At 37.3% G+C, this 20,948-nt stretch overlaps 1 protein-coding gene across 3 annotated transcripts in view; it reads left to right on the forward strand.

Moving 5' to 3' along the window:
• Positions 1 to 20,948, forward strand: part of TSNAX (translin associated factor X) — a 91,504-nt gene that overhangs the window by 54,811 nt on the left and 15,745 nt on the right. For all 3 annotated transcript variants that reach the window (XR_004245005.2, XM_058430538.1, XM_032136506.2), the window contains exons 3-4: positions 6,340 to 6,454; positions 11,621 to 11,751. Coding sequence is in view for 2 of the 3 variants with exons in the window: in XM_058430538.1 (XP_058286521.1) it covers positions 6,340 to 6,454; positions 11,621 to 11,751 (246 nt within the window). In the remaining variant the exon portion in view is untranslated. The remainder of the gene's footprint in view (positions 1 to 6,339; positions 6,455 to 11,620; positions 11,752 to 20,948) is intronic.

Consider the following 20,948-nt stretch of genomic DNA (forward strand, 5'->3'; position numbering starts at 1 on the left):
TCTCAAAAAAAAGAAAAGGTGAAGTTGCTTCTAAGGTGGTGTCCTCATTACCTGTCTGCTGAACTACAGTTTTTTTTGGGTGTTTTTGTTTTTTGAGACAGAGTCTCTGTCACACAGGCTGAGATAATAATTAGGCACGATCTTGGCTCACTGCAAAACCTCTGCCTCCTGGGCTCAAGCCATTTTCCTACCTCAGCCTCCTGAGTAGCTGGGACTACAGGCGTGTGTCACCATGCCTAATTTTTTTAAGTTTTTTGGAGAGACAAGGTTTCGCCATGTTGCTGGAGGCTGGTCTTGAACTCCGAGCTCAAGCAGTCCGCCCCTCTCGGCCTCTCAAAGTGCTGGGATTACAGGCGTGAGCCACTGCGCCTGGCCTGAACTACAATTTTCTTTAAGACCTAGCTCAAGTAGCTTCTTTCCTGTGAATGCGTTCTGATTTTTCTCTCAAGTTGACTTGGTGACCAACATGAAATATTTATTGAGTATCTGCTATGTTCTCACATGTATTAGTAGTGAACAAGAAATGTGCTTTCTGCTTTCCTAAGTTTTTTACATATATTTGTTATAGCATGATTACATTTTATTTGTTTACATCTCTGTCCCTCATACAGGACTGAGCTCCTTGAGGATAGGAACTGTACCTTATCTAACTTTGTGTTCATAGTATCTGACTTACAGTGGTCATTAATATGGCCATAATAAATAATGAATACATATTGATTATCTTAACCCTGGCCTAATTATTATCTCAGTAATAAAAGACTAGATGTATTTAGGTCCTTGTCAGCTACTAATTTAGTTAATAGTTTAAGTTCTCGTTTTTTGAGTTCGTGCAGTATACATGATTGGGTGTTTCCTATAGGCCAGGCAGCTTGTGGGGCTGTGGAATGAAAAGACTTCGGAAATAAAGGCGTTATTAAGAGAGTTAAGTGGTTTAAGGGTATTTCAATGTATAGAGCTTGATAAATTCAGAAAGTTTATACTTGAAATTTGCTAAGTAAGTAGATCTTAAATGTTTTTACCACAATTAGCTGAGCATGACGGCATGCGCCTGTAGTATGCTTATAGTCCTAGCTACTCCGGAGGGGCTGGGGCAGGAGGACTGCTTGAACTCAGAAGTTTGAGGCTGCAGTGAGCTGTGATTGGGCCACTGCACTCCAGCCTGGGCAACAGAGACCCTGACTCAAAAAGGAAAAAAAAAAAAACTAACTGAGGTGATGGATACGTTAATTAGCTTAATAGTGGTAATCATTTCACAGCGTATATCAAAGTGTCACCTTATATACTAACACACAGATGTTTTTTTTTGTTTGTTTGTTGTGTTTTTTTTTGGGAGACAGCTCCTCACCCTGGCCCAGGCTGAAGTGCAGTGGCGTGATCTTCGTTCACTGCAAGCGTAGCCTCTTGGGCTCAAGTGATCCTCCCACCTCAACCTCCAAGTAGCTGGGACCACAGGCATGTGCCACCACATGTGGCTAGTTTTTAGATTTTTTTGTAGAGGCAGGGTCTCACTGTGTTGCCCCTGCTGGTCTTGAACTCCTGGGCTCAGGTGATCTGTCCCCCTTAGCCTCCCAAAGTGCTGGGATTACAGGCATAATCAACCATGCCTGGCCTTATAATTTTTAATTGTCAGTTATACCCCAGTAAAGGTGGAAAAGCAGGAAGACAACAGGGAAAAAAATTTTAATAAACTTGAAAAAAAAGGTCCAAGTTTCTTTTTTTGGAGATGTTTATATTATTAATATATGTGGTTAAAGTAATTTTTAAAACCTTATGTAACTTTTTGTTACGTAAAAGTAATTTTTGTTATGTGTCATTTTGTGATAATCTCTTGTTTACTAAGTTCATTTTTTACAACTTGTACAGTATTCCCATTGTAAGACTAAGTGATAAAACCCAGTTAAGGCATACCTATATTTAAAGAAGAAAATATTTTAGTTAGTGGAGCCTTTTTGATTTCCATGTAATTTAGAAATAAACAAGATGATTTTATTCTCTTCATTTTTATAAACTGAATAATAGTTGCTTTCTTACATATAGAGACAGTACTTTTAGGTACAGACTGTTTTTGCTTTCTAGCCATTTGTATTCCAAGAAAATTAAAATCATTTCCCTTTTTTTTCCTTTCATAAGATTTAGCAAGTGTTTTGAAAAAGTTTAACATAAAAGCTTACGGGTCTGTCAGAGGAGATTTTAAAAGGGATTACATGGGAAGTCTTTTTTTTTTTTTTGAGATGGACTCTCACTCTGTCACCCAGGCTGGCGTGCAGTGGTGCAGTCTCAGCTCACTGCAACCTCCGCCTCCCAGGTTCAAGTGATTCTCCTGCCTCAGCCTCCCAGGTAGCTGGGACTACAGGCCTGTGCCACCATGCCCGGCTAATTTTTGTATTTTTAGTAGACAAGGGGTTTCGCTATATATTGGCTAGGCTGGTTTTGAACTCTTGACCTCAAGTGATCCACCCACCTCAGCCTCCCAGAGTGCTGGGATTCTAGGTGTGAGCCATCGTGCCCTGCCCAGAAAGTCTTTAATGAGAAGCACTAGCTTCCAGAGAAAATTTCATGAGATAGTATAGTTTGTTCAACTCAAACCCAGGATCTTTAATGTCCGAGCAACCACTTTGCTATCAAAGTTTGAGTTAATTGCATTAAAAGGAGTTATCAGATCAATATTCTACTGTTGTTGAATCATCTGAGTAAAGAAATACTGTCTCTTTTTAAATTTATTTTGAAGTGATCTCAAATTTATTTAAAAAATTGGAAGACTTATGCAGTTGGAAAAATAGTACAGAGAATTTCTGTGTAGCCTTGACTTAGATTGACCAATTTTTAACATTTTGCCACTTTTGCTTTATTATTCTGTCTATATATGTAAATTTATATATCTAACCATGTATTCTGAACCATTTAAGAACAAGTTGCATTCATCATATCCCTTTACTTGTTAATACTTCAGAATATATTTTCTAGGAAGAAGACTATTCTGTTGTATAACTATAGTATTGTTAACTAATTTCAGGAGATTTAACACTGACACAATACTTTAATCTACAGTGCATATTTTGACAATTGTCTCAAAAGGGTTCCTTCCAGCTTTTTTTCTCTCTAGTCCAGTAATCTAGAACAGGATCACATATTACATTGTAATGTCTCTTTTTAGTTTTCTGTGATTTGGAACAGTTTCTCAGTCTTTGTCTTTCTTGACAGTGATGTTGATTGAAGAATATAGGTCTTATTTAATAGAATATTCCTCAACTTAGATTTGATTAATATTTTCTCATGGTTAGATTCAGGTTATGCATCCCTGGCTGGAATACTACATAAATGATGATTTGTTGATTTGTTCTTTTTGGGGGTATTGCAAGGGACCAAGTAATGTAAGGCTTCATAAGGAGTTTAGAGTTTGTTAAATGTAATGCAGAGTCATTAGAGAGTCTTAAAGACTAAAGTATATTTTAGAAATGTCACTCTGGCAGCTATAGAAAGGCAAGGTGGGCAGACGCAGACCAGACAAGAGACTATTTTGTAGTTCCGGTACAGTAAGCTATTTGTAAGGTAACTTAGAGATAATAAAGTCATAAGGTAACTTAGATTTGGATGACAGTAATGAAGCTGATAAGACAGATTCAACAGTGCTTTATAAAGTTAACTTATATTACTATTATGAGTAATTTTTATTTTATTCCAGCTGCATTAACATACATTTGAAAAAGTAATAGCTAAGCAGCAAAATAATAAGACGTTATTCCATGTTAGGGGCAGTGCTTATTGGGCACATGGATTTGCAGTTCCTTTTCAACAATTTCTTAGTTCCCAGGAGATTGCATACCCTTAGTACGTTTATCTCAAACTACAACAGATGCTCTTATCCAGTATGTTATACCGCTTATGACTTCAACAAGTAGTTCAGTCAGGAAATGTTTTGTGAACACCTGCTGCTAGACATGGATCTATGCTCTGATACAGTGGTGAAACAAGTACATTTACAAATAACAATATAATTTTAGCTAGCGAAGGATAAATGTAAATCAGTGAAGCATGGTAAGGAATGGAGAGTAAGGGAGGAGGGAGGCACGTGATTCTTAAGCAGTCCTTGAGCAGAATGATATCTGAATGATGAAAGTGGAATGTGAGATGATGAGAGGCAGTAGCAAAAATAGAGGCATCGAGAAAGGTGCAAGCTTAGAGAAACAGGACTAGCAAGAAGACATAGTCTGCCTGGCTCATGAGCTAAGGGCAGGACATGAGGCAGTTTAATGTGTTAGAGGCATGAATTTACTGTGAAAAGATTCTAGATTCTGCGGGTTATTTTTCCCATAGGGAATGTAATCTTTATGTAGACTCCCAGTTGTTGTACTGTTTTATTAAATGTTAGGTATATACAACGTCCTGTAAGTATAGCTTTGTGTTCTAGAAAAGGTAAACAGTTTTCCTTCAGTTAAATTTATTTAATACCTTTTGCTCTAAGTATATTCACAAAACTTTAGATGTAGTCTTTTAAACAATAATGAAAAGTAATTATTTTGTTAATTGTTAAGAATTTTAGTAAGGAAAAAATTTTGAGGCTGAAACATCTGATAGTGGTATAATGAAAGCTTTTGGTTCTTTTAAAAAACTTGAAACAGTGTTTTTGTTTGGCAGTCTCAAGTTAGGCTTTCTGTAAAAAGTTTACCAAGGTAAAATTCTTTGAGTCTCAATATTCGAGACTAAAACAAATTAAGCAGAATAGATGAAACTTAAGTTAGCATAAAAGGTAAGCAGATTGGCAGTTATATGTAAGAGATATAAATAAAAGTATTCCATTGAGCATTAAGTGCTGATAGAATGCAGGTAAGGAGGAAACAGTAACTATAAGGAATCAAAGTGCTGACATTTAAGGAGACAAATGTGTGAAAATTTTCCTGAAGGCAAGACATGTTAGAATTCTGAAAATGCTTTGTTCTGTAAGGAAAAAGGATGTATGAAAGTGGGGAGGAACTCTTTTCTTAATGTAATATTATGTTATGGGAGATTTGTGTCCATAACAATTTGACAGGTTGAAGATTAATTTCTATGTGGAAGTGTTGAGTCTTCAAAGATAGTATATAAGAATTGGACACCACAGCCTGCATTCAGCCTTTCATGGATCTCAGGAACTCTTCTTCATTTTCTCCTACTTTCAGTTCTCTTCCTAGATTTCTACATCCTAACTCAATTTTCAGCTGACTTTTTTCCAGCCTAATTAAATTTTGATGTTTCTTACCATTTTCAGATGAACTCTGCCACAGCTTTCTATTGATTGCAGAACTACTTTATGATCTAGTTCCCTAGTTGTAACAAAACTAACTCACGTAGTGATTGTCTATTTTCAGTCATTTTTCCTTTTTTTCCTCTTTACTAATCTGTCTGAAAATAATATTTCTCAAGTAGGTTATGCTTATGTATGCAATATTACTACATGGTAAAACAGTAAATTTGAGATTATGTACTTTCTAAAATAAATGGGCTAACTAGATTTTTACTTAATATTTAAATGTGATAATAATATGGTAGCTTTTTAAAAAATGAAGATATAATACACATACTGTGGCATTCACTTTTAAGAAATTTGTTTCATGTTCATTTTAATATACGTGAGCTACCTTACTACAATTGACAGATTTTTAGAAAATCTTCAAGGATTCAGGAATTTGTGATCTGCTGTGCGTTGTTGGCATTTACAGAAATTATTAGTAGATACTTAGTTTTAAAGGTTTAGAAATCTGGGAACATTAAGTGGACCTCTTGAGGTACTTTAGCGCTGTTAGTGATGTATACCTAGGATATTTGACAATTAACACTAGAGTCAGTAAGTGCTAGAGATTGTTTATAATCACCTTTTTGTGTTTTGAGAATTAGTGTCATTACCGTCTTGTTCTACTTCTGAATGAAGTCAGGTGACTACAGTCATTGTCTGTATTTACATTGTGACATCTTTTTTTTTTTTCTTTTTTTGAGACAGAGTCTCGCTCTGTCGCCAGGCTGGAGTGCAGTGACTTGATCTCGACTCACTGCAACCTCTGCATCCAGGGTTCAAGTGATTCTCCTGCCTCAGCCTCCCGAGTAGCTGGGACTACAGGCGTGTGCCACCATTCCCAGCTAATTGTTTTGTTTTTTTGTAGATACGGGGTTTCATCATCTAGGCCAGGATGGTCTTGATCTCTTGACCTTGTGATCCACCTACCATGGCCTTCCAAAGTGCTGGGATGGCTTACAGGCATGAGCCATCGCACCCAGCCTATGTGACATACATCTTAAAAATATTGTTTGGTAGGCTTTGAGTATAGAATATACATGCTTATGATCATAATAATGTGTTTTTAGCATTTCAGCAGGAACTTGATGCAAGGCATGACAAATACGAGAGACTTGTGAAACTTAGTCGGGATATAACTGTTGAAAGTAAAAGGACAATTTTTCTCCTCCATAGGATTACAAGGTGAGTAAGCATCTTTAGAATTTATTACAGTTTGATACTAGCTATTAGAATATTCTGTGACTTTTGAGTGTGAGGATTAGAAGACAGCAGCAGCAGGTACAACTTAAGAGTTAATATTTTAATAAAAATAGGTCTCAGCTGGGTGTGCTGGCTCACGCCTGTAATCTCAGCACTTTGGGAGGCCAAGGCGGGCAGATCACTTGAGCTCAGAAGGTTGAGACCAGTCTGGGTAACATGGTGAAACCCTATCTCTACTAAAAATACAAAAATTAGGAGGGATTGGTGGTGCACACCTATCGTCCCAGCTACTCGGGAGGCTGAGCTGGGAGGCTTGCTTGAGCCTGGGGGCAGAGGCTGCAGTGTGCCGAGATCCCACCACCACACTCCATCCTGGGCGACTGAGCCAGACCCTGTCTCAAAAAAAAAAAAAAAGTCTGTAGGGGTTGGGTGGACTTAAAGAAAAATTCTTACTTTCAGAGCAGCTAGGGATTTTGTGTTATGTTAAGATTGTTCATTAAGATACAGCTATTGTCTGTGAAAATATATTAAATATTTTGATTGTTAGAGCCTGTTACATTAAACTTTATTTGGATGATTTGCATGAAACTTTTAATATTAGATAACTTAAAATCTGCATAACCTATTTTCTCATTCATATTTGAACTTGTTGCAATCTGGCTTTCTGCCTCACAATTATTGAAATGCCCTTGTAACCTTCATATTATTAAGTCTGTTTTCTTATTTTACATTTTTGTAGCATATGATACTGTTGACTACTTAATTCTTTTTTGAAAGTTCTTGTTTCGGTTTTGTGACTTTTGTTTAAATTTTTTTTCTCTAGGACTTTACTATTTTGTTTTTCTACTCAGGCTTTGTATATTTAATAGACTTCGTGATTGCAAATAAAAGAAACTAACTTAAACTAGTCTAAGCAGAACGGGGAAATTAATTATAAAAAAAGCCACTATCAACTAGCAGATTTCTTATTTTATGCACTATTTTTTATTACAGTTGTGATCATATTGTTCATACAGTTTTGACTAGTAAACTGAGAAAATGGTAGACTTCAGAAAAATTAGAACTTCTCAAGATTCAGCACTATTTTATGAGCAGCTGAGGATCTCTATTTTCCATCTTTGCTTCTTTGTTTGCTTCATAATTCATTTGACCTGATTCCTTTGCCTTTCTGTTTCACTAGAGGTAGAATAGTATCTACCCTACAACTCCCCAGCTTGTGTGTTTTAGTCCAGCTTCTGAAGACGGATTGTTGTTACAAATTCCAGATGTCTCCAGAAGGGTAGCTGTGATTGGCTTTATACTATATATCATAGAAAAAATGTAGGGAAGACCACATATAATTTATTAGCTTTTCATTATTGAAGATATTATTGCGCGGGCATGGTAGCTCACACCTGTATGGGCAACATGGCAAAACCCCATCTCTACAAAAAATACAGAAAACTAGCTGGAAATGGTGGTACGTACCTGTAGTCCAGCTGCTCAGGAGACGGAGGCAAGAGGATTGATTGAGCCCAGGTGGTCAAGGCTGCAGTGAGCCATGATTGGGCCACTGTACCCCAGCCTGGGTGACAGAATAAGACCCTGTCTCAAAAAAAAAAAAAAAAAAAGATACTGAAGTATTCCATTCAGTAACATGAAACTTTTAAGATAATTCTCACATTTTAATTTTTATTTCATTAAATGGAATCTAATTTGCCATACGTAGATTTATTGAAATATGGCACTGTTAACATTTTCTTTTTCTTACCTGACTGTGTAAAATTAGTTTTTGCTTGTTTTCTCGTATCATTCTTAGATAGCTTGTACATAATAAGGCTTATATTATCAAAAGAAGCAATACCGTTCTGATTAATTATGGACACTTTTTTTAGTACCTTTTGCAATTCTAAAACAATTGCTATCAATATTCAGCAGTAATATAAATAAATAACAAAAGCAATAATATAAAGAAAAACATACAGATTGAGTATCCCAAATGCTTGGGACTATAAGTGTTTTGGATTTCGGATTTTGGAGTACTTGCAGATAATGTGTGGGTTGAGCATCCCTAATCTGGAAATCTGAAATCTGAAGTGCTCTTGTGAGCATTTCCTTTGAGTGTCTTCTTGTTGCTAAGAAAGTTTTGGATTTTGGAGCATTTTGGATTTCGGATTTTCAGATTAGGAATGCTCAACCTATAATAGGAATATGACAGGAGACCTTAATATTTTAGAAAAATCTGCGTTACTGTGTGAAGTCATCTTTTAAATATTTTTCCACCAAAAAATAAATGCTCATTATAGTAAACTTAGAAAATGGTAGTCTTTAGAAAAATTACAAATGACAGAAAAGTAAAGCTACTTAATGAGACAAATCAGTCTGTAGTACCCAAAGATAGCCTCTATCAACTAGCAGATTTCTTATTTTATGCACTATTTTTATCATAGTTGTGATCATCCTGTGCATACAGTTTTGACTAGTAAACTGAGAAAATAATAGACTTAAGAAAAATAAGAAACTTCAGAAAAAATAGAAACTTTAGAAATATTGGAAACTTCAGGAAAGTAAAAATACTTCATGAAAGAGGCTGGATGCGGAGGCTCACGCCTGTAATCCCAGCACTTTGGGAGGCCAAGGCAGGCAGATCACTTGAGGTCAGGAGTTTGAGACCAGCCTGGCCAACATGGCAAAACCCCATCTCTACTGAAAATATAAAAATTAGCCGCGCTTGGTGGCATCCCAGCTACTCGAGAGGCCGAGGCAGGAGAATTGCTTGAACTCAGGAGGCAGAGGTTGCTTGAACTCAGAATTATGCCACTGCACTCCAGCCTGGGTGACAGAATAGGACTCTGTCTCAAAAAAAAAAACAAAAAAAAAAACAAAAAAAAAACTTTATGAAAGAAATGAGCCAGTCACAGTACACCTGAAAAACTGTTAGTGAGAAGACCTCATGTATTTTAACTACAAAATTATTTTAAGACATGGATAACACTTCTTCAGTGAGGTTCAGTAGTTTGTGTCTTTGAAGGAATTTGCCATTTCCTCTAAGTTTTGAAATTTACTGGTGCTATTTTCATTTTGATTTCACCTTTGACCCAAGAGTAATTTAAGTATGTTATTTTGTGTCCAAATATCTTGGGAGTTTTCCAGACAACTTTCTGATACTGATTTCTAATTTAATTTCATGTGGTCAGAGAACATACTTTCTATAATTTGAATCCTTTTAAATTTATGGAGCCTTAATTTTGGCCCAGGATATGGTCTATCTGGTAAATGTTGTGTGTGCACTTGAAGAGTGTGTATTCTGCTATTGTTAGGTGTAATTAAGTCAGATTGGTTGATAGTGTTGTCCTCGTCACTTATTTCCTTATGATTTTCTGTATACTCGCTCTGTCAGTTATTGAGAGAGAGAAAGAGGGTGACCTCTCTTGACGATAATTGTAGATTTGACTTTCTCCTTGAAGTCCTATCAGTTTTTTCTTCAAGTATCTTGAAGCTCTTTTATTTGGTACATTAATATTTAGGATTGTTACGCATTTAATGAATTGACCCTTTATCATTATGATGGTATCCCTGGATATAGGCTTTGCCCAAAGTTTGATATTAATATAGCTACTCCTGTTTTCTTTTGATTGTTATCAGACCGTATATCTTTTCATCCTTTTATTTTTAATCTATTTGTGTTTATATTTAACATGGATTTCTTGTCTCTCTTGCTTTTAAAAAATCCATTCTGAAAATCTGCTTGTTAGTGCAGGTGTTTAGACTGTTTACATTTAATGTAGTTATTGATATGGTTATAATTAAATCTACCATCTATTCTCTCCTTCCTGCCTTATTTTGGATAATTTTTTATGATCCCATTTTATCTTATTTGTAGGCTTATTAGCTATGCCTTTTTTGTTTTGTTTTTGTAGTGATTGTTTTATGGTTCATAATATATATCTTATTGTCAACTATTCTCACTTTGTACAATACTGTGTTTACTAAAATTTGTGCATATAAGAATCTTTTCACTTTGCATGATTTTTTGGTAACAGTTACTTTGGCATTGAAGGTCACAGTGTTGATGTGCCCAAGTTTCAGTTAACACAGTACCATGCAAAGTAAGGACTATTTACTTATCACTTCGCATATGGTATAAAAATCTTATACTTCCTTTTCCATTTCCCCTCTACTAGCTTGGCCTTTTGTGCTACTGTTGTGATTCATGTTATTTCTACTTTTGTTGTTTCCACAATATGTTATGATTTTTACTTTAAACAGTATGATTTAAAAATAAGAAAAATATTTATTTATCCACATTTACCAATTTTTGTAAATGTTCATTCCTTTGTGTATAGATTCAGATTTTTATCTGGTATCATTCTTTTTGCCTAAAGAACTTCTTTAATATTTTTGTAGTGTCAGTCTGCTGATGATGAATCAATTCTTTCTGGCTCTGTGAACTAAGGGGATTGTTCTGCCTGCTCACTTTGGGCAATTCTTTTTCCAGCCTTAGGTAGTTTCCTCGCAGGCCTGCACTGATCAGTACTCAACTGAAGACTTGAGGAGGTTGCTTCTATAAATCTCTGAAGCTTTCTGTTTATACAGCTTTCTCCTCATTCTTACTCTGCTCTGCAAATTTTAGCTGACTTGATCCCCCAAAGCTCCCAACTCCTTTTCTACTCAGGCTGACTCCCAGGCTCCACCTAAGTTTCCTGTGTCTGTACTGTCACTTGGAAGCTTTCCAGGCAATAAGATGGGGCAGTCAGAGGGTATATGTTGTTCTCCTCCCTTTCCCCAGGGATCACTGCTCCATGCTGCCTGTAGTCCAGTGTCTGTAACCATTGTTTTCTGTATTTATTTTTTCTTTTTAGTTGTTTAAGGTGGGAGGATAAATCCAGTCCATGTTACTCTGCCCTTACTGAAAGCAGACCTCTATCCATCTATCATATTTTTATGAACAAAATTTTTCTTAGTTATAGTAAACATATAATTTTTGTATACTTTTTTCACTTAACAGTGTGTTAATAGCATTTTCATGTTCTCCATACTATGAATAGTTTTGAGTTAGAAGTATATGAATGCATACAATATTTAGCCCTATGTTGATAATTAGGTTATTTTAGTTTTTCACTATTAAAGCATCTGATGTTCTAAAAGTTCCCAATATCTTGATCATAGTGCTTCTGATATGGAAGATATATTGACTGAATCAGAAATTAAATTGGATGGTGTCAGACAAAAGATATTCCAGGTAGCCCAAGAGCTATCGGGGGAAGATATGCATCAGTTCCATCGAGCCATTACTACAGGTAAGTCTAGGTTTGTTTCGGGGTAATATGTATTTTAAATAGTGTGCTACATGATTAACATGTGAGTTGCATGAATTTTAAGTGACACCTGATGAAATAATAAAACTGGCTTTTAAAGAGCTGCAACTTTGTAGTAATATAGAAGTAATCCAAAAGCAAGTTGGCTTTATTTTTTTTTTAACAGTGTAGTGATGGTCATTGATTGATTTTAATAAAGTATTTGAGAGCACAAATTTAATAGGATCAACTTTATTCTTGAGTATGTAGGATGTGTTCAGACAGGGCACATCTCAGTGGTGGCTCACGCCTGTAATCCCAGCACTTTGGAAGGCCAAGGCGGGTGGATCACCAGGTCAGGAGTTCGAGACCAGCCTGGCCAAGATGATGAAACCCCGACTCAACTAAAAAATACAAAACTTAGCCAGGTGCGGTGGCAGGTGCCTGTAATCCCAGCTACTCCGGAGGCTGAGGCAGGAGAATCACTTGAACCCAGGAGGTGAAGGTTGCAGTGAGCCAAGATCGCACCACTGCACTCCAGCCTGGGTGTCAGCGCAAGACTCCGTCTCAAAAAAAAAAAAAAAAAAAAAAAAAAATTTGAGGGTATACTGGATCTTGATGGTTATCATTATTTTCAAATAAATTGAATAAATATATAAAGTACTTGGTTCTTTCCTCTTCCTTCTTTTTCTAATGTGGGTTCATTGATAGGACAAATGCTAGATAATTCAGATACAGGTTCAGTATCCCTTATCTAAAATGCTTGGGAACAGAAGTGTTTCAGATTTTGAGTGTTGAAATATTCACAGTTTACTGCTTGAGCATCTCTAATCCAGAAACCTGAAATGCTCCAATGAGCATTTCTTTTGAGCACGACCTTTGAGCATCGTGTCAGCACTCAAAATGTTTTGAATTTTGGGCCATTTCGGATTTAGGATTTTTAGATTAGGAATGCTCAATATCAGTACCTTAAGATTTGCAGGAAGACTGGGAAATGAGTTTATGTGGTATCTGCTTAATACGAATACCCAGTTTTAGCCTAAACGTTTATAATTTCAGCACTTGTTTTTTCAGAAATGTTGATATGTCTTCTAATATGGGTAAGAGAAAGTACCAGCATACATTAGTTAAAACTGAGGGTGCATTGTTGGAAACTGAAGTGTGAAACACTTCTGTGAGGAGTTATTATAACATATTACCAAATGAAATACAGTCTGCCATCATAATTTATTAATATCAGGGGTTTATTTGATTTTTTAATAATAGCACACACAATAAAGATGACTTCATGAATTTAGTTTGTTGTAAAGTGGCACAACCTGTAAAGTGTGACAGATTTGGCTGGAGTGGGAGAGAGGATCAGAAGTACTGGTGGGAAGAAGGGTGAAGTAAAAGGTAAATCAAGCTTGGCAGAAAACATGGGAATATCTTTATAATAGTAGCTGTGACCATACTACAGGTAGATTCATAGCAGGAAAATATTTCAGACAGAGTAGTCCTGCTATACCTAAGTTAGGTATGCATGTGTAATCTTGAGGGCTACTGGGTGATAGTGTTGGTGGTGGTGGGGGACCAAGTTAGGTCTCTTAGTTTCTGGAAAGTGCTTGAACTGAAGCAGCAGTACAGTCTAAATGCCTGTATTAAACAGAAATCCAATTCTACAGCTTTTCCTAAGTATCCTATTAACCTGAATGACTCAAGGCAAGAGTTTGAATAACTTCCATAATCTTTATCGTTCTATCACATCATCATGTAGTATGCCTATCTTGCAAAAATTCATGACAGTTAAAGTAATAAAAGCTGATCACAGTAGTTCTCACTTTGGACTTCAGTCTGCGTAAAACTTGTATTTTAATAAAAATTCACATATTTTCCCCACAATGTTGATGCCTCGTGTGAAAATGTTTTTCATGTTTAAACTTCTCAATTCCTTATTAGTGCATGATTAGGCTCTACTAATTGTGACAACATCAAGTTCCCCAAATATCTGTGGGACATATGGGACATTTCAGATTTGCTGTATTTGGTCCAATAGTTCTATTTTGTATGTCCTCGTGCATCAGTGAAGTATAAAGAGTTTAAATAAGGGCCAAGACCATATAGATAAATAAGGGCCAAGACCGTATAGCAACCTAGAAAGCTATACATTGTCTTGTAGAACAGAGAAATGGAGAGAAAAAGGTGAAAGGGAAATATTCAGTAGAGTATTTCCTAATTCAGGAAGGAAGTGCTGTACTCTTGGAAAGATAGGACAATAAAACGGGAATGATCGATCTTCAGATTTTCCTACTTCACTGTATCATTGAGGATTATTATAAGCACAGTGGTCTCTTTTAGGCCTTCGTTTATGATTTGTAAGTTTCCTTTGAAGATAACTTACTCATGGATTAAAATAATGAAGGATTTTCTGTATCTTTTCTGTAAAAAGTCTTTAAAATGAAGTTCTTTGAATTGAAGCAATAAAGATGTTTTTTCTTAAAGTTAAGGAATAAAGCAGTCAAGTAAAGAGGTGTCTAGGACCGAAAATTTTGCTAACAGATATTTTATTTGATAAAATAAGGTTATTTATAATTGGATTAGCATTAACAATATGATGCTTATGAATAGCTTGCTGCTTGTAATTGTTAAATGCTTGTTTTGGTATTACTCCAAATAGTTGTTCTTTTGACTTGAAGATAAAACAATTCTGGCAATGAACTAAAGGAGTTCTGTGCTTTTCCTCATTAAGAATAGTGCTAATGGCACGCAGAGCATTTCCCTAAGGGATACTTGTGTGAGCTCAAACATTGAGTATCCTAATAATTGAACAACAACAAAACGTCAGGTCTGTTTTCTACACATTTCTTATCAGAGTAGATTACAGATTGTCCCAAGGGATGGTTAAACAAATGAACAAATAATTAGCTATTTGAAATAAGTCACTTAAAAAAAAATTGTGTCCTGTCATTTTTTTTTCCCTCTTGTTGAAAAATTAACAGTTTAGGGGAAATGTCCTCCATTTCAAAGAAAAAGTACATGTTTTTTTCTTTAGTTTATATCACTGATAATGATGAGAATTGTCATTTTTTGAGACATTTCGGTACACAAAACTAAGTTTATATCCTAAATAATATTTTAATTCTTTTATCCAAGAATGTGAATGATGGGTAAAGTGGATGTTTTGGGCCAGTTAAGATATGTTTTTAGCCACTATTCTTTATAGTCACAATCTCATAGGTTTTTGCAATACCTCTAAATCATAGATTTTTTACCACTTCACAAGCGGGGAGATTGAGGCTCACAAGTGATGCTCAGGGTCATAAGCTAGCATGTGGTCCCATTGGTTTCTTCCCACATGGATTTCATTTACCTCTTGACTTTACAAGCTAACTCCTAGGAAAGGCTTTATTTTACTTACCCCAAATACTGAGGTTTTCGTCATACACCCAGCACACACTGTGGCCCTTTTTTCATAGCACTTCTCAACTTCTAATGTGTAATCTCTTTATATATTATATTTCTTCATTATCTCTCTTTCCCTTACTAGAATGTAGACTCTATAAATCTCTACAAAGATTTCATTCCTGTTTTTCACTTTATATATCCCAGACACCTAATAAGTCTCCGTAAATATAAATGTTGAAAGAATGAAGAACAAAACTAATTTTAAAAGGCTTTTTGTTGTTGTTGTTCAGCCATGTGCTTTATCTGATGATTCGCTTTCGCGAGTTTATGTTTTACTGTTTTTTGTTTCTTCCAAAAGAAAGCAAGTTTCCAGGACCTATTTCTTACACATACTAGCAGGAATAGGATCAATATTAATGTTTAGGGAAGTTCCAAAGCTACTATAGCAGTACAGAGAAATTCTGTGTAGGTTCAGCATATTGGCAAAATTGTGAGTGCCCACTGGAAAAATGAACTATGATGTGAATCTCTGTAAGCTTTTGGAGAAACAGTAGGAAGAGTGTAGTGGATGGAATAATATAGCTAAAAATTGAATTTATCTGTTAATGAGTGAGATTAAGAGGGAAGTACCAGAGATGTTGGTTAGTTAAGGTAAAGCTAAGTGCAGAAACAGATTAATAAACTGTGACGTTGCAGTGGCTTAACAAAATAGAAATCGTTATCTTTCTCTCTTGACCAGGCTTTGTGGTGGTAGTTTGAGTGTGCTCTGCCCACTTATTCACAGATCCATGCTCTCTGGGGCTCTGCTGTTACCAGTACATGATTTCCAAAATGAGCCAAGGCATCAACATAGAGCTGACAGGTTGTGGAAAAGGGAGGAGTGTGGGATGGTGCCTGAGGATTTTATGCACCAGCCCTGGAAGTGGCATGGAGCACTTCTGCCCACATTTTGTTGGCTAGTCACATGGCCACACCAGCTTTAAGGAAGAATGGGAAATACGGTCTCTGTGTGTGCCAAGGAAAACAAAATGTTTGATGAATAGTTAATTTTTCTCTGCCTGATACGGTAATTTGATGTTCTTTTGGTGTAATAGAAAATTCAGGTATATGCCTGTTGATTGATTTAACATTTTTTTCTGAATAGATTTTTCTTTTATTTGAAAGCATTCATTTGTCTGTTCGAAAGTGATTTTATAACTGGTGAGAAGACTTCTAGTTCTACCTAATTTTGTAAATGAGGTGAGTGATAGTATTGGAATTGGAATCTGACTTGTTTTATCTACTTTGATAGACTTTCTGCTAGACTATTATCCGTCTCTGATAGCTAGTGTCTGATGCTTTAAACTGTTTTATCTAAAGCCAAAGGCTTTTTCTTTTTCTTTTTCTTTTTTTTTTTTTTGAGACGGAGTCTCGCTCTGTCGCCCAGGCTGGAGTGCAGTGGTGTGATCTTGGCTCACTGCAAGCTCTGCCTCTCAAGTTCATGCCATTCTCCTGCCTCAGCCTCCCAAGTAGCTGGGACTACAGGCGCCCACCACTGCGCCTGGCTAATTTTTTGTATTTTTAGTAGAGACGGGGTTTCACCGTGTTAGCCAGGATGGTCTCCATCTCCTGACCTCGTGATCTGCCCGCCTGGGCCTCCCAAAGTGCTGGGATTACAGGCGTGAGCCACCACGCCCAGCCACCAAAGGCTTTTTCTTGAAGATCTCTTTTCTTGAAGATTCTATATCTTGTTAAAGACATTCATCATCCTTAATTTTACCTATACATGTAATTACATAAATTATGCAATTTTTTTTTTTTTTTTTTTTTGAGACAGTCTCGCTCTGTTGCCCAGGCTAGAGTGCAGTGGTGTGATTAATCTCGGCTGCAACCTCCGCCTCCCGGGTTCAAGCAGTTCTCTGCTTCAGCCTCCCGAGTAGCTGGGATTACAGGCGCACACCACCATGCCCTGCTAATTTTTGTATTTTTAGTAGAGATGGGGTTTCACCGTCTTGGCCAGGCTGGTCTTGAGCTGCTGACTTTGTGATCCAACCACCTTGACCTCCCAAAGTGCTGGGATTACAGGCGTGAGCCACTGCACTGGGCCAAATTACTTAATTTATGTAATGTAATTATGTAAAATGGAAACAGTTTAGGGTTGCATGTAAATGTCAGATGACTCATTAGGCATTTTTTGGTGACCTGTTTCAATCACAATTTAGTAAGTGTATATTTCATACTGTGAACTTTTGTGATGACTACTATGACCATGAGAAAATCTGTCTATAGACATTTTCTGGGTTATGAAAACTTGGCTTGTAAATACTCTTTATAGATAAATGTCTGATATACGCTACTTGGACTGTCCAAATGTATGATGGTCTTTTAGTCTAATTTCTCTTTTCATCTCTGAGTATTCCCATTCCGTTTCTGAAATCTTGTTTCAGAAGGTTATTCTTTTGACCTGAGGTCTGTCTGCCAGTTGATAAGGGTAGGGCTAAATAGGCAACATGGAGAAGAAGAGACAATATCTTACTCAGTTTTGGACATATTGCATCAAGTCAGAGAGATCCTTATTCCTTGACTTACTCTTATCTTAATTTATCATGGCTTAGTAGGATAAAAATAGTGTTCTGTTAACATAGTTTGCTAGTACTTCTTTTGTTGTTGTTGTTGTTCTTGTTTTGTTTTTTTTTTTTGAGACTGAGTCTTTCTGTCACCCAGGCTGGATTGCAGTGGCACGATCTGGGCTCACTGCAACCTCCCATCTCCGAGGTTCAAGTGATTCTTGTGCCTCAGCCTCCCGAGTAGCTGGGATTACAGGCAAACGCCACCATGCCCAGCTAATTTTTGTATTTTTAGTAGAGTTGCGTTTCACCATGTTGACCAGGCTGGTCTCAAACTCCTGACCTCAACTGATCCACCCACATTGGCCTCCCAAAGTGCTGGGGATTACAGGCGTGAGCCACTGTGCCCAGCCAATTTGCTGTTACTTCTTAGCAAACCATAAAGTATTTGAGAATCGTAGTAGATATTGACTTAGGATAACATTTTAGAAGAATAATAGCCCCTTTTAATTGTAAGTAATAAAAGGGAAAAGAAATCCAAAGAACAAAAAACCATTGCTTGCTTGCTTTTTTTTTTTTTTTTTGAGACAGAGTCTCACTTTGTTGCCCAGGCTGGAGTGCAGTGGCACGGTCTCGGCTCACTGCAAGCTCCGCCTCCCGGGTTCATGCCATTCTCCTGCCTCAGCTTCCTGAGTAGCTGGGACTACAGGCGCCCGCTACCACATCTGGCTAATTTTTTGTATTTTTAGTAGAGACGAGGTTTCACCCTATTAGCCAGGATGGTCTCAATCTCCGTGACCCACCCGCCTTGGCCTCCCAAAGTGCTGGGATTACAGGCATGAGCCACCGTGCCTCGCCACCGTTGCTTTCTTTAAAGACATTATAAAATATTGTCTAACAAAAATCAATGGCAGTAATTCTTATTTTATTCTTCTCATAGTTTAATTTAGTAAACAGATACAAAGGGCCCTTATACCAGACACTGATACATTATTCTATATAAACCCTACTATGTAAACAGATGCCTGCACTTTACAGATGAGAAAATTGGAATACAGTAAAATGAGTAAACTTACCTCAGTTCACACTGCTTGCAAGAGACTGAATTAGCTTTAGAACCTAGGACATCCTCCCTTTAAGTCTCTGCTTTCTGTTTTGCTATTATCATATTTTATTCAGTGGGAAGCTAAAGGCAGAGAGGTGAGGCAGCTGTAGTGGTCCTTCTTGGTGTGAAATGAATAGGGCCTCAAATTTGGTGTTAGCAGTGGGAATAGAGACGAATGGGTGTGTTTTTAGAAGACAGTTTATTTTTAAAAAACATAAAGGGAATAGTCTAGGGATGCCTTTAGGTTTCTGGTTTGGCCAACTGGATGAATAGGAATGTTATTTGTTAACAGGAGAAAACAGGAAGGTGGAATGGGTTTTGGAAAAATTAATTGGAAATCTTAGGACGTACAGGTTGCTGCCTAGGAGGCAATTTGATACGTAGGTCTAGAGAACTCAGGATGCATCTGCAGTTATAGCCTTGGAGTCATGAGCTCATAAATTGTAGTTAATTTTAAAGACGTGGATAAGATTGTCTAAGGAGAGTGTAGAGTGAGAATAAAACCAAGGCTGGGAACCTTAACTAGAGGAAATACAATATAATATTTAAGGGAGTAATATCCCTGAATAATCAAGACCTGAGAATGGGATCCAGAGCTTAAGCCTTGTATGACAGGACAGCTCTCTCTTCCCAGATGGGTATAGAGGTAGGGAATTGAGAAAATTCTTGCTCAGTCACTTCCATTTTCGTGTCATGTGCTGAGAAAAGGGGATGTGGTGGGGAAATGGTATGGAATTGATGCGAGACTGGAGATTTAAGAATGACTCTGATGGCTCACGCCTGTAATCCCAGCACTTTGGGAGGCTGAGGTGGACGGATCACGAGGTCAGGAGTTCGAGACCAGCCTGACCAAAGTGGTGAAACCCCGTGTCTACTAAAAATACAAAAACTAGCCGGGCATGGTGGCGTGCACCTGAGGCAGGAGAATCGCTTGAACCCAGGAGGCGGAGGTTGCAATGAGCCGAGATTGCACCACTGCACTCCAGCCTGGGAGACAGCAAGACTCTGTCCCCGCCCCCAGCCAAAAAGAAAAATAAAAGAATGACTGTGAGTGTAATCGGGATGGGAACTTAACCAGGAATATTTAATAGTTACTGTTAATCATTTTTGAAAGTTTACCTGACCAATAAATATAATCCTTTCTGTATAGCAATAGGAATGAATAAGGCAGAAAGTTAGATTAATTCATGGTTTGGGTCATGCTCATTATTTGGCAGCAGGATGACAGTGGGAGGAGTAGGAAAAGATAAGCAGCCTGATGCATTATTGTGGCCATGTTTGTTGTTAAAATAGAAATACATACTTCTGCGTTTGTTGGTAAGTAGTATATTGTCAACTGTGATGAGTAGTAAAATTAATAATACAAATTTCAGCGCATGGGGTTTATCTCAGAAGCCAAAGGTGCACTGATTCCAAGATACTGTATTAGTTTACTAGGCCTGCCATAATAAAATACCACAGACTGGGTGGCTTAAACAGAAATTTATTGTCTTGCAGTTCTGGAGGCCTCAAGTCTGAGATCAGGGTGTTGGCAAGTTTGATTTCCCCTGAGGCCTCTTTCCATGACACGCAGATGACTATCTTTTCCCTGGGTCTTCACATGGCCTTGTGCACACGTGCACACACATCTCTGTTGTCTCTGTGTGTCCTAATCTTTCCTTATATCACCAGTCATATTCGATAAAAGTACACCTCAATGGCCTAATTTTAACTTAATCCCCTCTTTAAAGACCTTGTCTCCAAATACACTCACATTCTTAGGTACCAGAGGTTAGGGCTTCAACATATGATCAACATATTTGGGGCAGCCCAGTTCAGTCCATAACAGATACTTTTTGGTTTGTGCACTGCAGCTAGAGGATGAGCTACAAATGTTACTCGAGTGGAGGGACTGGGGAGTTGCCTTTAAGTCCAGGGGTGGGTGGGGGTTTTATGTTGTGCAGCAGAGCTGTGGACTTCTTTTGTAAACCTCCAAAAAGAGTTGCCTTAAGGGGAGAAGCAAATAGTGTCTGATGACTCTACTGGGAACCAGGGATATAAACAGATATTTCATGCAGAGCATATTCTCTCAGGCTGCATTTATAATCTCAGGTGGGTTCAGGAAGCATTGCTTTATTTGAGGCAGGCACCCTGGTGGAAAGAGAAGTGGCTGTCTCTGCACATAA

This window comes from Hylobates moloch, unplaced genomic scaffold (assembly GCF_009828535.3).
Source record: "Hylobates moloch isolate HMO894 unplaced genomic scaffold, HMol_V3 SCAFFOLD_18, whole genome shotgun sequence".
NCBI classification, from domain to species: domain Eukaryota; kingdom Metazoa; phylum Chordata; class Mammalia; order Primates; family Hylobatidae; genus Hylobates; species Hylobates moloch.